This window comes from Callithrix jacchus, chromosome 22 (genome assembly GCF_049354715.1).
Source record: "Callithrix jacchus isolate 240 chromosome 22, calJac240_pri, whole genome shotgun sequence".
In the NCBI taxonomy this organism is placed as follows: Eukaryota; Metazoa; Chordata; class Mammalia; order Primates; family Cebidae; genus Callithrix; species Callithrix jacchus.
In genome coordinates, this window is record NC_133523.1 from 45,479,539 (window position 1) to 45,495,717 (window position 16,179).

The 16,179-nt window shown below is 43.3% G+C and overlaps 1 protein-coding gene across 18 annotated transcripts; it reads left to right on the plus strand.

Annotated features, from left to right (window-relative positions):
* The first annotated feature begins 793 nt into the window (after nt 1–793).
* Nucleotides 794–15,113, plus strand: ZNF350 (zinc finger protein 350). 18 transcript variants are annotated; one of them, XM_078361238.1, is made up of 9 exons: nt 794–989; nt 1,570–1,803; nt 3,541–3,627; nt 4,826–5,141; nt 5,247–5,431; nt 5,866–6,693; nt 10,402–10,528; nt 10,823–10,912; nt 13,245–15,113. In XM_078361238.1, exons 6-9 carry the CDS (start codon nt 6,661–6,663, stop codon nt 14,606–14,608), a joined length of 1,614 nt encoding a protein of 537 aa, XP_078217364.1. In that variant the 5' UTR covers nt 794–989; nt 1,570–1,803; nt 3,541–3,627; nt 4,826–5,141; nt 5,247–5,431; nt 5,866–6,660; the 3' UTR covers nt 14,609–15,113. The 18 variants fall into 18 exon arrangements, with proteins under 18 accessions (XP_078217364.1, XP_078217361.1, XP_078217359.1 ...); XM_078361235.1 differs by having other exon boundaries at nt 794–853; nt 5,862–6,693; XM_078361233.1 differs by having other exon boundaries at nt 794–853.
* The last annotated feature ends 1,066 nt before the right edge of the window (nt 15,114–16,179 follow it).

Sequence of the window (16,179 nt, forward strand, 5' to 3'; positions counted from 1 at the left end):
GGGATTACAGGCGTGAGCCACTGCGCCAGGCCTTTTTTTTTTTTCTTTTAAGACGGAGTATCGCTCTGTCGCCAGGCTGGAGTGCAGTGCGCGATATCAGCTCACTGCAATATTCGCCTCCCTCATTCAACAGATTCTGCTGCCTCAGCCTCCTAAGTACTGCACTCCAGCCTGGGCGTCAGAATGAGACTCCGTCTCAAAAATAAAATAAAATGATTGTAAGTATTTTTTCTTTCTTCACTCCTGAATACTTGCTATTTTTGTGTTCTTAGAAACCGCTTCCTGCAAGCTATTTTCCGCCAGACGCTTTCCGTGGGTGTCCGCCTACCTGATGTGTTGGCTTCTCCCTTTCTACCTGATCTGTTACCTTTTTCATCTTCAATTCATTCTCTGTGATATCTGCACCTGGTTGCACTCTTAGTGGTCCTTTTTAAAACCTTTAAAAAAAATTAACAAAGATAGCAAAGTATTAAAAGTAATTTATCTCGCCCCATATTTGCCTGATAAAGCTTGAGTCTCTGAAAATCTGCCCCTTATCGCAAGACTTGAAGTGCCAGGAAATGAGGCGATTTCAGACTGCTCATCTTCCCAGGCTGCTGGGCTCAAAAACCTACCACTGACTTCTGTACGTCCGGTTTTCAAACATGGCTGCCCCCATGGAGCTACAGCATTGGGCGCGGCCATATTACAGACTAGCAACTGCCGTAAATCCGGTTGTTCTTGCTCTTTTAAACGTTAGGTTTTCATCGGCCGCCGTAGGTGGACCATAAACCTGTGCGAGGAGGCAAGTGGTAGATGCAGTTTACGGAAGTGTAACGTCGAGGCCCTCCTTGTGGTTCTGGAGAAAATAGAGGTCAGTGTGTGGTTTTTGTCCGTGAAACTTTTTTGTCCCAGTGTAAGGTTCGGGAGGTCTGAGGACCTGGTGTAGCCTGGATCACGTAGTTTTTGGCAGGAAGACCGGAGAGCGCCGGGGTGCAGGCATTTGGGAGGTACCTGGTGGGAGTCTGTCTGTGGTCCGTGTGCCTTTGGCGTGAGTACAATGACCGTGTCGTCCTAACTGTCAAGGTATAGATCACTCTGCTCGTAAAGGATGGAGGCGGCTCTTAGGATCCAAGCGGGGTCTGCTTCGGGTTTAGGATTTAATTTGCGATTCGGTGATGTTGGAGTCGGGGAGGATGTTCATCCCAGGAGAGTGTGTGGTCCGTATGAATAAGGGGCACGGGGGCAGTGTCTGGTAGAAAGGCCTGTTAGACTAAAGCATTCGAGGCCTTGGCGCCCTGGGCGCTGGGTTGAGGTTCGAACCTCGATTACTGTGGCAAAAGGCGACACAGCCCCCTGCGTTACTTCGAAACCACAGATCAACTCTTCTGATCCTTGGAGTGGCTATTTACAGATGGGGCGGTCAAGTTCAGTCATACCCTCCGATTATATATTGTCTGTGGTTGCAAAGGTAGCGTGGAGTTGTGACAGAGACCTCATGGCCGGCAAAATCAAAACCTCTGCACTCACTTATTTTATTTATTTATTTATTTTCATCTTTTGAGACTGAGTTTTGCTTTTGTCTCCCAGGCTGGAGTGCAATGGCGCGATCTCGGCTCACTGCAACCTCTGCCTCCCGGGTTCAAGCGATTCTCCTGCCTCAGCCTCCCGAGTAGCTGTGATTACAGGCGCGAGCCACCACGCCCGGCTAATTTTTGTATTTTTAGTAGAGACGGGGTTTCACCACGTTGGCCAGGCTGGTCTGGAACCCCTGGACCTCAGGTGATCCGCCTGCTTCGGCCTTCCAAAGTGCTGAGATTACAGGTGTGAGACACCGCGCCCGGTCTTTATGTCTTAATATATAGTGACAGTGTTGCTTGCCCACCTAAACATATATTCGCATTTTCTTAACAGAATCTCCATTTTGTTAAGTATCCATCCCTTTGGCAAGGTAACCCAAATCCCAGTTTCTTAGTAAGGCCTGATTGGTCTTAACCAATCTTAGTGGTTCCAATTGCCGTTGCTAGTGGTAGCTTCGACATGGAAATGCGCTCAGGCATATGGTGCAATTCTAACCAACTATATATGCAAAAATCTGCCTGGGAGTTTCTGAGGGAGCATTTTCTTTTATTTATTTATTTGTTTGTTTGTTGAGACGGAGTTTCGCTCTTGTTACCCAGGCTGGAGTGCAATGGCGTGATCTCGGCTCACCGCAACCTCCGCCTCCTGGGTTCAGGCAATTCTCCTGCCTCAGCCTCCTGAGTAGCTGGGATTACAGGCACGCGCCACCGTGCCCAGCTAATTTTTTGTATTTTTAGTAGAGACGGGGTTTTACCATGTTGACCAGGATGGTCTCAATCTCTTGACCTCGTGATCCACCCACCGCGACCTCCCAAAGTGCTGGGATTACAGGCGTGAGCCACCGCGCCGGGCCTCTTTGTTAATTTTTCTAGATTTATATATTTTATTTTATTTATTTATTTATTTTTAAGCCTGACCTTACATTTATTTTATTCTGCTTGGTCCTACTCTTACTTATATGTTAAAAAAAGAAAAGTGTAGCCCGGGCGTGGTGGCTCACGCCTGTAATCCAAGCACTTTGAAGGCCAAGGTGGGCGGATCACCTGAGGTCAGGAGTTCAAGACCAGCCTGACCAACATGGTGAAACCCCGTCTTAAAAAAAAAAAAAAAAAAAAAAAAGTGTAGATAGAAGATTTCCATTATTAAAAAGGCTTAAATATATTTGAAAATCATTGCAAAGAAAACTATAAGCTGTATAATTCCAAATAGTGTGAAAGTAAGTTAATTCTGTCACATGGCTCCCATAAATGGAAAAGAGCACAGCTCACTTTATCAAGCATTACACAGCTCTAAAACTTGACAGAGTTATGAGTGGGGTCAAACAGGGTTCTGGAGCCAGTGGCTTCAGCTCAGTTTTCTTTTTTTTTTTTAGTTGCATTTTAGCTTTTGGGATTTCTATATTTTAAATGTACGATTTAATGATCATGGAGGCAATACATGTACAAGCAATCATTGCCCAGGTCAAGAAATAGATTACTGTCAGTAGACCAGCGGTGTTCTGTGAGCCTTTTTCCATCCTTACACCGAAAAGTAATTTAGGCTTTTCTTTTTTTGAGATAGAGTTTTGCTCTTGTTACCCAGGCTGGAGTGCAATGGCGAGATCTCAGCTCACCACAACCTCCGCCTCCTGGGTTCAAGCAATTCTCCTGCCTCAGCCTCCCGAGTAGCTGGGACTACAGGCACGCGCCACCATGCCCTGCTAATTTTTGTATTTTTAGTAGAGACAGGGTTTCACCTCGTTGACCAGGATGGTCTCAATCTCTTGACCTCGTGATCCATCCACCTCGGCCTCCCAAAGAGCTGGGATTACAGGCCTGAGCCACCGCATCCGGCCCATGAGTGGCATTTTATGGCTAGTCGGTGTGAGTTAGTCTAGAGCCTACATAGCAATTGGCTTTAAGAGATAATTATTTAGCTCAAGGGGAATGAGATGTGACTATTGTAATATTAAATTTTTTTTTAATTTTTAATTTTTTTCAGGGGAAACCCTCTAGAAAGACTGCTGTCACATTTTAATGCCTCTCTAGACCTGATAATTTAAAGGGAGTCACATTCCTCAGATAAAAGGTTTCATTTCTTTCTCATTTATACATTTTATTTTGTTTGTTGATGGTCTGTTTGTTCTGTCAGTTACTAAGACAGGTGTGTTAAAGTCTTCTTTTAGTCTGAATTTTCTGTTTCTTGTTTTTGGGTCTTTTTTTTGCTGTATACATTTCGGGACTGTTGTTAGGGATATAGATACAGAGTATTTCTATGAATGAAGAGACAGATTGTGCCTCTTTTCAGTAAGCATTGTTTCTCTCGCTCCCTGATCATTCTTTAGCATTTCTGGTCAGTTTGGTCTGAGAGTACAGTTACAACAGATTATGTTTGCTTACTCTCTCTGTGGCAGATTGTCTCCAGCGTTTTACTCTCAAACATCCCATCTCGTTTTGTTTTGCACATATCAACTATAATAATTGCATGTTGCTGGATTTTAATTTTAAATCCATTCTGACAATTTTGAGGCATTTATATTTAATGTAATTAACTGGAATCCATGCTCTGTTTTTACTGAGCATGAAATACTTAATGTAATATAATTTTCTTAGTACTTTTTATTTTATAATAGCTATCTAAATGCATCGTATTTGCTTTATGTATTTGATTCTCTTCTTTTGGATGAGTTTCTTATTATTACATTTCCCCACTTCGTTGGCATGGAAATTATGTTCTTTAAAACAATTACGAGTGTTGTTTTTTTTTTTTTTTTTTAGACAGAGTTTTGCTCTTTTTGCCCAGGCTGGAGTACAATGGCACAGTCTTGGCTCATTTTAACACCTGCCTCCCAGGTTCAAGTGATTCTCCTGCCTCGGCCTCCTGAGTAGCTGGAATTACAGGCGCATGCCACCATGCCCTGCTAATTTTGTATTTTTAGTAGAGATGGGTTTTCACCACATTGGCCAGGCTGGTCTCTTAAACTCCTGACAACAAGTGATCCCCCAACCTCGGCCTCCTAAAGTGTTGGATTATGGGCATGAGCACTGCACCCAGACTTACTAGTTTTAAATATAACACTAGAAATTACATGTAGTGTGCAACCTTTGTCATATTCTTATGTTAATTAGCACTTTCCCATTCTACAGAAACCTTAGAGCATGCCACCTTCATTTATTACCTTCTAATTTATCTAGTAAATTATTGTGTATTTTAGTTTTTTATGTATTTAAAACTTCCTAAAATATTGTCACTACTGTTTTTATGACAATGCTTATGATTTGCCCAGCAAGCACATTGACTTTCAAACTGAAGTCCTTGTCCTCACATGGTGTACAAAGACTTTCGAAGAAGTGTGTGAGCACCATGATTTAAAGGGAAACAAAGAGCAGCTCCTCTCCTGGCTGATTATCTCTTTTCTAAAACTAATCTGCCCGAGAGTTCACCGACTCCTAAGGCATGGTGCTGTGGCAGGTCTCATTTCGCACATGCCTCCACAGTCCTTCCATGGAAACTGTCACAGAAGAAAGGCATAGCTCCACCACATTTAGAATCCTAGATGTTACTGGCCGGAGGAATAAAATCTTCTGGGGCTCCAAATAAAGGTACCGTTAACTATACTGGGGGCATTGTTTTCAGATGAATGCCTGGGAGCAGTGAGAGTATCTGGGCCCAGGGAAAGTGTACCACTTACACCGCATTTGCTTTAGCCCACAGGTTCTGACCCCTCAGGAGCAAAGACAGCACCTGACAAGGGAGGACGCAGATTTGGGACCCGCATTTCCAGGGGCACCACTGAAGACTGACTTCGGAAGAGAGGTCCAGAAGACACAAAGACAGGCTGTCCCAGCTGAATGCCATTTTCCTGGAACAGAAGAAAATGATCCAGACCCAGGTAACTAACTGTTGGTTTGTTTTATTCTTTCCTTTGTCCCACAGTAGATTTGTAAAGGCCTATAAAAATCAATTTCACTAATACAAAAAGTATACATTTCAAAAAACAGGATCTGGAGAGAAATAAGCTTAGTTTTTAAACTCAGTATCATACAACATAGTAGTATAAGGTCTGTATTGTTCTGCTTAATTTTGCATTTTTCCAATTACTGGTGAGATTTAAATCTTTCTTGGGCAGTTAAATTGTTTGTTCTATAAAATACCTGTGCTTTTCCCTGCCTTATTGAAACATCTGTTTTGTCTTACTCATTTATACGCGTTGTTTATATCCACTATATATTGATACTTTATTTATATGTTGCAGATATTTTTTCCCAGACTGTCACTTGTTTCTTTCCATGTAGAAGTTTTAAAATATGTATTTTTTGGAGGCAGGATCTTGCCTGTTCCCCAGGCTGAAGTGCAGTGGCGCAATCACAGCATACTGCAGCCTTGTTGACCACCGTGTTCAAGAGATCCTCTCACCTCACCCTGTGTTCAAGTGATCCTCTCACCTCACCCTGTGTTCAAGTGATCCTCTCACCTCACCCTGTGTTCAAGTGATCCTCTCACCTAACCCTGTGTTCAAGTGATCCTCTCACCTCACCCTGTGTTCAAGAGATCCTCTCACCTCACCCTGTGTTCAAGAGATCCTCTCACCTCACCCTGTGTTCAAGAGATCCTCTCACCTCACCCTGTGTTCAAGTGATCCTCTCACCTCACCCTCTAGAGTAGTTGGAACTATAGGTGCACACCACTATGCTAGACCAATTTTTAAATTTTTTTTGAGAGATGGGGTCTTGGTATATGGCCCAGGCTGGTCTTGGACCACAAATGATCCTCCTCCCTTGGCTTCTCATAGTGCTAGGATTACAGACATGAGCCACTGTGTGTGGCCTCAATGTTTGATTAAAACTTTGTTACAAAATTATCATTGTCTTCATTTCTGGCTTTTGATTTGTATCACATGTATTTTCCATAATTTTGTTGTTTTGTCTTTAGGTCTTGTATTAGTTTTCTATCTTCCTTACACATCATCCCCAAATGTTAGCAGCCTGAAACATACACACTATGTCCAAGTTTCTGTGGTCAGGAATCTGGGCAAAGCATAGCTTGGTGTTCTGCTTCATGGTCTCTCACAAGGCTGCAGTCAAGGTGCTGGCTGGAGCTGGAGTCTGATCTCAGGCTCGAATGGAGAGGATCTGCTTCCAAGCTCACTTACAGGTTGGCAGAATTCACTTTATGAGGGTTATTGGACTCAGGGCCTCTCGTCCTCACTGTTGGCCAGAGGCAGCCCTCAGTTCGTTGCCAAGTTGGTTTTCTTTTACATGGCAACTGGCTTCATCAAAGCCAGTAAGACAGAAGTAACATCTAAGATTCTTTGCTTAAACAAACTTTAGGCAGGTTCCTAGGCCCATCTGTGCACTTCCTTGTAAAGTCTAATTTTAGCAAAGAACCCTGCTAAGTCAGTTTAGCAGGAACCCCCACCCTCAAGATTTGATAACCCTCCATATGTGATTGAGGGTTATCACCATCCTGCAGGTGATGTGTGATTACCCTGTCCTGTCTTTAGCAAGAAGTGGGTTGGCATAGTTCAGCCAAACCCCCCTTTACCCCAGTGCTTCCTTTTAGTAATTTTTTTTTTTTGAGATGGAGTTTCGCTGTTGTTACCCAGGCTGGAGTGCAATGGCACGATCTCGGCTCACCGCAACCTCCGCCTCCTGGGTTCAGGCAATTCTCCTGCCTCAGCCTCCCGAGTAGCTGGGACTACAGGCGCGTGCCACCATGCCCAGCTAATTTTTGTATTTTTAGTAGCGACGGGGTTTCACCTTGTTGACCAGGATGGTCTCGATCTCTTGACCTTGTGATCCATCCACCTCGGCCTCCCGAAGTGCTAGGATTATAGGCATGAGCCACCGCGCCTGGCCCCTTTTAGTAATTTTTTTTGTTTTTTGAGACAGAGTCTCACTTTGTCACCCAGGCTAGAGTGCAGTGGCACCATCTTGGCTCACTGCAACCTCTACTTCCCAGATTCAAGTGATTCTCCTGCCTCAGCTTCCTGAGTAGCTGGGACTACAGGCATGTGCCACTACACCTGGCTAATTTTTGTATTTTTAGTAGAGTTGGGGTTTCGCCATGTTGGCCAGGCTGGACTTGAACTCCTGACCTCAGGTGATCTGCCTGCCTCAGCCTCTCAAAGTGCTGGGATTACAGGCATAAGCCACTGTGCCCAGCCCTCTTAGTAATTTTGTATTACTGACCCTCTACTCCTTAGCTATAAATTCCACTTGCTTATGCTGTATTTGGAGTCCAGTCACCCTCTCCCACTGCAAAATCCCATTACATTTGTCTTTATACTGATCATAATGGCCCTGAACAAAGTCTGTCTGCCTTACTGTGCTTTAACAATTCTCATTGAATAAGTTTTTAAAACACATCTCGTGTAGCTTAATTACGGAAGTGAGATTCCAACCCCTTTGCCATGCTCTTCCGGGTGGAAGTGAGTCACTAGGCCAGCCCGTGCTCAAGGAGGGGAACGACATAAAGGTGTGAATACTGGGAGGGTGAGTTCATTGAGCCGTTGAATCCACCTGCTGTAGATCAGTCATATAGTAAGTCATTTCTGAGAGCGGAGTGAGGCAGGACTTTCACTTTGCTTTTTTCCAGATGGATAGGTACCCATCTAAATAATTTAGAATGGGTAAACCAACCAGGATTAAGTACTTGTATTGTCTACCAAGTCTGTTCACTGGCCTCTACAGTAAAATGAGGATAGAGTATACCTTCTGCTGTTCCGTGGGTCTTTACTGACTCAATTTCACACCCAGCAGTATCCTTCAAACACATCCGGAGACAGAAGATTGATGATTCATTGCTAAGCAGTCTTAATTGTCACTATTACAGGGCTGTGGGTCCTTTGCTAGCCCAGGTGGTCTTCAGGGTTGGGCTGTGTTGTCCAAGGGCTGACGACCCTACGCTTTCTGTCCCAGTGTTTATTGGCTGTGAGTGTTTCTGTGCAGCAGTCAGCTGTCAGAAAATTTTGTCTCCTTCGTAGGTCATCTGTCTTGGTGTCTGGATGCTTTCATAGTCTGCCCTTTGTATCTGGTGTAATTGAGTTTCAATCTGATGTGTCTATGTGTAAATTTCTTGCTTGAAAACCTGTTGGGTTTCTTGAGTTTGGTGTTTGGAGTGTTTAATCAATTCTGAAAAATTCTCAGTGTTAGATCCTGTTTCTCCATTATTCGATTTTCTCCTTCTTCAAAAATTATCAGACTCAGGGAGAGGATCCTGGGACCCTTCAATTTATGATTAGTTCATCAGAAATAGAAGAGGCCTGGATCTTACATTGTATTAGATATCGTAAGTAATCTAAAGATAATTTAAAGTACGTAGGGCCGGGCATGGTGGCTCACACCTGTAATCCCAGCACTTTGGGAGGCCAAGGCGGGTGAACTGCCTGAGATCAGGAGTTTGAGACTAGTCTGGCCAACATAGTGAAATTCTGTCTCTACGAAAAATACAAAAAAATTAGCTGGATATGGTGGCAGGTGCCTGTGATCCCAGCTACTTGTGAGGCTGAGGCAGGAGAATGGCTTGAACCTGGGAGGTGGAGGTTGCAGTGAGCTGAGATCATGCCACTGCACTCCAGCCTGGGCAACAAGAGTGAAACTCCATCTCAAAAAAGAAAAAAAATTAGCTGGGTGTGGTGGCACATGCCTGTAGTCTCAGCTACTTGGGAAGCTGAGTTAGGAGAATTGCCTGATCCTGGGAGGCGGAGGTTTCAGTGGGCTGAGATTATGCCACTGTACTCCAGCCTGGGAGAGTTGAGTCTCCATTTAAAAAGAAAAAAAAAGTATACAGGAGGATGTTCATGGGTTACATGCAAATCTGCAAGTACTCTCCGGTTTTATTTTATTAAAGACGGAGTCTTTCTCTATTTCTCAGGTTGAAGTAGAGTGGCATGATCATAACTCACTGTAGTCTCTAACTCCTGGGCTCGAATGAGCCTCCTGCCTCAGTCTCCTAAGTAGCTGGGACCACAGGTACTTCCCACCGTACCTAACTAATTTTTAAATTTTTTGTACAGACCGGCTCTCATGCTGTTGCCCGGGCTGGTCTTGAACTCCTGGGCTCAAGCGACCCTCCTGCCTTGGCCTCCCAAAGTGCTAGGATTACAGGGGTGATCCATAGTACCTGACCAATACTATGCCATTTTATATCAGACACTTCAGCATCCTCAGGAGGTCCTGGAACCAATACCCTATAGATACTGAGGGACGACTGTATATATGTCTTTTGTCTGCATGTATATAAAATAAATATATGTACATTTATTTGTATATATTCACATATATAAAATGTGTAAATATGTTGTTTCCGGGTTAGCAAGTTTTTTTCTTTTGTTTTTTGAGATAAAGTCTTGCTCTGTTGCCCAAGCTGGAGTGCAGTAGTGGGATCTCGGCTCACTGCAACCTCCGCCTCCTGGGTTCAAGTGATTCTCCTGCCTCAGCCTCTTGAGTAGCTGGGACTACAGGTGTGTGCCACCGTACCTGGCTAATTTTTGTATTTTTGGTAGAGATGGGGTTTCACTATGTTCGTCCGGCTGGTCTTGAACTCCTGACCTCATGATCTGCCCACCTTGGCCTCCCAAAGTGCTGGGATTATAGGCGTGAGCCACTGCACCTGGCCCTAGGTTAGCAAGATTTAACTGCTACACATTATAGAAACTTCTAGTTGGGTGAGTGGAGGATGACTGAATATACAATTACAGAATATTTCATTAAGACTTTACTTCTTCCACAATGAATTTTTTTTTTAAATCTATTTGGTATATAAACATAGCCTGTAGAGTGGAAATGAGCAAAAAAACTTTAGCATTTCTTCCATATCATCAAAAATGCATCACTTCATTACACAGGACTGTTATTACAGGAATCCCTGACACTGGAGGATGTGGCTGTGGACTTCACTCGGGAGGAGTGGCAGCTCCTAGGCCCTGCTCAGAAGGACCTGTACCGGGATGTGATGTTGGAGAACTACAGCAACCTGGTGGCAGTGGGTGAGGACAGCTGCCTTGTGTCATTCAGAGGGTGCCCAGTCAGTGGCCTTCCTTTCTCAGATGTCTACCTCTTTGGAATACCCGGAGTACTCTGAAGTGGTAGATTCTCAGGTCCTTCCTTTGCTCCCACACATGACAGTATACTCTACCCTCTTGTGAGAGAAAACCTTGATGTCACAGATAGGAAACTACACTTTCATATGAAGGTTTGGTTCTTAACATGTAACGGTCTCCCCTTTTGACACTGCCAGCCCAATTTGGTATTTCTAAGTCTTCCATCATTTCCCTGAACAGGGTATCAAGCCAGTAAACCAGATGCACTCTTCAAGTTGGGACAAGGACAACCACCGTGGACAGTAAAAGATGGAATCCACAGTGGCGCAGGTGAGAGAACTCGCAAGGCAGAAGGCTGTGGGAGTCACATTCTAGTCTATCAGAGAAGGCGACCGAGCTGTGGAGGGGGTGTGAGGATATGTAAACAGCTCCTGCACACCTCTGTCTCCCAGTGTGAGACCTGTTTTTCTTTGTAGGAATTTACAGTTTTAAAAAAATCCCTTTATCTCCTCAGAGATCTGATTCTTTTATCTACATATTTTTTGTTTGCCTGCCTAATTTTCTTCTTCCTCAGGTTTCAAGTATTTCCCTTCTTCATATGCTTCCCCCTCTCTTGTTAGGAAATTCCACCTTCCAGGCCTCTGTCCAAAGAGGAAACTGTGAAGTCCTCACTGTTTTCTGACTCTGGCCCCTTTTTGCCCCTTGGCTATGCTGACCTCCCCTCCTAACACCTGTCCTGTGTTGGATGCTGCTTCCTCAACGGCAGCTGGCCTTTCACTGTGCCTTGGCTTCCTTAGCTTCTCTTTTTCCTTATTCTTAGGTTCTCCAAAAGCCCTGTTTTCCATTTTATCATCTGTGCCCTTTACTCTTCAAAGTTCTCTTAATTCTAGTAAGAGAAGCTCCTTCCATTCCCTGGAGGAGAGTCTGAAATTGACATCTCCCTATGCCTCCCTAACACAGATGTTAGTTCTTTTTTTTTTTTGGCTTAGACAGGCGGGGGTAAATGCTCACACAGATTGTAGTCCTATATAATTTACTTGATGGCAACTCTCCCCTGAGATCCTAGTAACTGCAAGAACTAGAATCATTTTTCCTCCATGAAAACCCGTTAAGTTTCGATTCTCCTCCGTTCCTGTGCACCCTAAATCTTGACCATCCAGGCCTCAGCTGCCTGAAGAGCTTTCTTCTTTAAAGGTCTCTGCTAGTCATGATGGATCTCTAAGTAAAAAAGTTATTTTTTTAACAACCTGCCTTCTCAAGTCCAGCTTAAACCAGGTCATAACTCCTGCCTACTTCCGTTTGATTCCATTCTGTATTTAATAATTTGCTTTTTTCCCCCGTTGTATTGTGGTATCGCTAACTTTCAGTAAACCATGTTACCTGTCAGATTTCTCATTGCAGTGATGTCTGTGATATAATATCATCTTGCTCACAAAGGGATTTCTGTCTTCTTCCCTAAACCCTCCCCGTGTGTTCCACACATATGATTTCTTCCCTGACTCAATCATGTAAAGAGTATTTATTACTATTAATTTTTTTTTTCTTTGAGACGAAGTCTTGCTCTGTCACCAAACAGGAGTGCAGTGGTGTGATCTCTGCTCACTGCAACCTTGCCTCCCAGGTTCAAGAGATTCTACTGCCTCAGCCTCCCAAGTAGCTGGGATTACAGGCATGCGCTGCCACACCTGGCTAATTTTTTTCTTTCTTTTTTATTTTTAGTAGAGATGGGGTTTCAACATGTTGGTCAGGCTGGTTTCAAACTCCTGACCTTGTGATCCGCCTGCCTCAGCCTCCCATAGTGCTGGGATTATAGGCATGAGCCACCTCACCTGGCCTAATTTATTTTTTTTTTTTGAGACAGAGTTTCGCTCTGTTTCCCAGACTGGAGTGCAATGTTATGATCTTGGCTCACTGCAACCTCTGCCTCCTAGGTTCAAGCGATTCTCATGCCTATCCCCAACACTAGCACCTTGCCTGGCCCATGGTGATCATTCAGTAAGAGTGTGTGGAATTAATGGGTCTGTCCTTTGGATGAAGTGGCCCCCTCCAACCTCTGGTCTGCTGGTCACAGTGAGTTGCTTGTATTTTAAGGTCTTTGTTTTGCAAGGCATATTTAGAAAGCAGCCAAATCTGTCTTAATTGTTAGTTATCTAACCTTGTTTTTATGCTAACTGCTTTTATCTTTTAGTTTGTTTATATTATTCTTTTTTGCCAATGTACAAGGAACATTGAACATGAAGTTTTACTACACTCAGATCATAGGGTTATTACTAAAGAGACACTTCACATCGAGGCATTAAAAACAATACTTTGGGGCCAGGCACAGTAGCTCACGCCTGTAATCCCAGCACTTTGGGAGACTGAGGCAGGCGGATTACCTGAGTTCAGGAGTTCAAGATTAGCCTGGCTAACATGGTGAAACCCCATCTCTACTAAATATACAAAATTAGCTTGGCGTGGTGGCACGCACTTGTAATCCCAGCTACTTGGGAGGCTGAGGCAGGAGAATTGCTTGAACCTGGGAGGTGGAGGTTGCGGTGAGCCGAGATCACAGCATTGCACTCCAGCCTGGGCAACAGAGCAAAACTCCATCTAAAATAAACAAACAAAAAAACTTTTACTCCAAATAAAATGATGGAAATCTTTGTTCTTTTCTTTCTAGAAATCTGGAAATTTGATGATCAGTTGTTGGAGCACTTACAGTGTGAAAACCTGGTAAACAGAAGGAAACCATGCCATGAAAATGATGCATTTGAAAATATTCTTCATTGGAGCAAAAGTCAGTTTCTGTTAGGGCAAAATCACGATATATTTGACTTAGATAGAAAAAGTTCGAAATCAAATTTAACTTTAGTTAACCAGAACAAACGCTATGAAATAAAGAACCCTGCTGAGTTTACAGGAAATGGGGACTCCTTTCTTCGTGCCAACCATGAACGATTTCATACTGCAATTAAATTTCCTGCAAGTCAAAAATCCATCAGCACTAAGTCCCAATTCATCAATCCCAAGCATCAGAAAACTCGAAAATTAGAGAAGCATCATGTATGCAGTGAATGTGGGAAGGCCTTCGTCAAGAAGTCTTGGCTCACTGATCACCAGGTAATGCACACAGGAGAGAAACCCCACAGATGTAATCTATGTGAGAAAGCCTTCTCCAGAAAGTTCATGCTCACGGAACATCAGAGAACTCATACAGGAGAAAAACCGTATGAATGCCCTGAATGTGGCAAAGCCTTTCTCAAGAAGTCACGGCTCAACATACATCAGAAAACACATACAGGAGAGAAACCCTACATATGCAGTGAATGTGGGAAAGGCTTCATCCAGAAAGGAAATCTCATTGTACACCAGCGAATTCACACAGGAGAGAAACCTTATATATGCAATGAATGTGGAAAAGGCTTCATTCAGAAGACTTGCCTCATAGCACATCAGAGATTTCACACAGGAAAGACGCCCTTTGTGTGCAGTGAATGTGGAAAATCCTGTTCTCAGAAGTCAGGTCTCATTAAACATCAAAGAATTCACACAGGAGAGAAACCCTTTGAATGCAGCGAATGTGGGAAAGCCTTCAGCACAAAGCAAAAGCTCATTGTCCATCAAAGGACTCATACAGGAGAGAGACCTTATGGCTGTAATGAGTGTGGGAAAGCTTTTGCTTATATGTCGTGCCTGGTTAAGCATAAGAGAATACACACAAGGGAGAAACAAGAGGCAGCCACGGTGGAAAATCCTCCTGCAGAGAGGCACAGCTTATTACACACCAGTGATGTCATGCAGGAGAAAAGCTCTGCTAGCATGGTGACTACACAGCTGCCTTCCATGGCCCCTCAGACATCATTCAACATCAGTGGCCTCCTAGCAAACAGGAACGTAGTCCTTGTGGGACAGCCAGTGGTCAGATGTGCAGCCTCAGGAGATAACAGAGGATTTGCACAGGACAGGAACCTTGTGAATGCAGTGAATGTGGTCATGCCTTCCGTGATCAATTATGTCTTATTTTATGTTACAGAAAACTCATAGGAAGAAAGCCCAGCTCTATGTGGAAAAGGGTTGATCACAAATTTGTAGTTCATTATGTGGCTTAAAAGTATACACTGAGAGAAAGTGTGTAAGGCTGAAAAAAACTGATAAACTCATCCTATTTAAAATATGCTGTGATACAAAGGCAAAATCTAATGTACCCTATGCACATACACAGCAGTTGCTCTACTGTGTCAATTAAATGAATGAAGGAAGCCAGGTACTTTTAAGTGGAGGAAATGAAGTACTGCAAATTTTTCAAACAGATGAGATCATCAGTATCTGGAGTGTTGCAGTGACTGAAAAGCCCCAAAAGGGGCAGTTGATGGGAAAGGGCTAATACTGGATTGGTGGGATGTGGGACATGTATGTGTCAACTGAGTTTCCTTAGATCAGTTTGAAGGATTCATTGAAAACCAGGACCATAAACTTTCAAAACTTTATATTATGCAGAGGAATCTCTGAAACACTAGTTAATTTGTTTCATTAAACAAATATTTAAAAATTACCCTGTCCTGTTCCAGGAGCTGAGGTCATAGTGTAAACAAAGAAGAAAAGGTTTGTGGTCTCCTGGCGAGTTTGTGGCGTTATCTTTAAGCGGTACGATTACACTCAGCTAATCTAGTCAGGGGATACAGATATCTCCATTCTGTGGAATGGACATGGAGTAACTGTCTGGGGACGTGATAATTTATTATTCAGGGAGCAGCATAAGGACTGCTGTTAATGGTAGTTTAAGCACCTTAGTACAAAAATGAGGTTTTTTTAATGCCCATGTCTTATCTCTCCAAGAGATTACAGATTCCCTGCTAAGTCTTGTGGGTACTTAAATGTTAGAATTAAAGAAACTGAACACAAACTTTAAAAATTCAGTTCCCTCTCCGCTCAAGAGCTGTATGTGAGTAGCAGTTACCAAACTGGACAGCACAGTGGGCAGAACGTGGACACAACGGGGACTCTGTCATCATTTCCAACATCCCAGAAGTTACGCTGGAGAGGCTGGTTTGCATGATCTAATATTTCCCAACACATAGAAAAAGAAAACTAATTATATATTGATTTGGAGAGTGAATGTATGAACTAATAGGTTAAAGTTATTTTGTCATTGAAGGGACTGACAGTTGTAAAGAATGGAATTGTCACAACTTTCATGTGATTAGAGTGACTTAAATATATTTCTTTTTTTTTTTTTTTCCTTTTTTACCTCTGGTAATGGGTGTAAGCAAGACTCAAACAAATATAAAAGGGGCAGGACATAAAAGGAATATGACCCTTGGAATAAATAGAACATAGAAGGAAGATGAAAATCTTGGTCTCCAAGAATGGATGAGACTGTAACACATGGGAGGAGGTAGATTTCTTCTGTGACATCTTAGAAATGACTTTTTTTTTTTTTTGAGATGGAGTTTTACTCTTGTTACCCAGACTGGAGTGCAATGGCGCGATCTCGGCTCACTGCAACCTCCACCTCCTGGGTTCAAGCAATTCTCCTGCCTCAGCCTCCTGAGGCGCGCACCAGCATGCCCAGCTAATTTTTGTATTTTTAGTAGAGATGGGGTTTCACCTTGTTG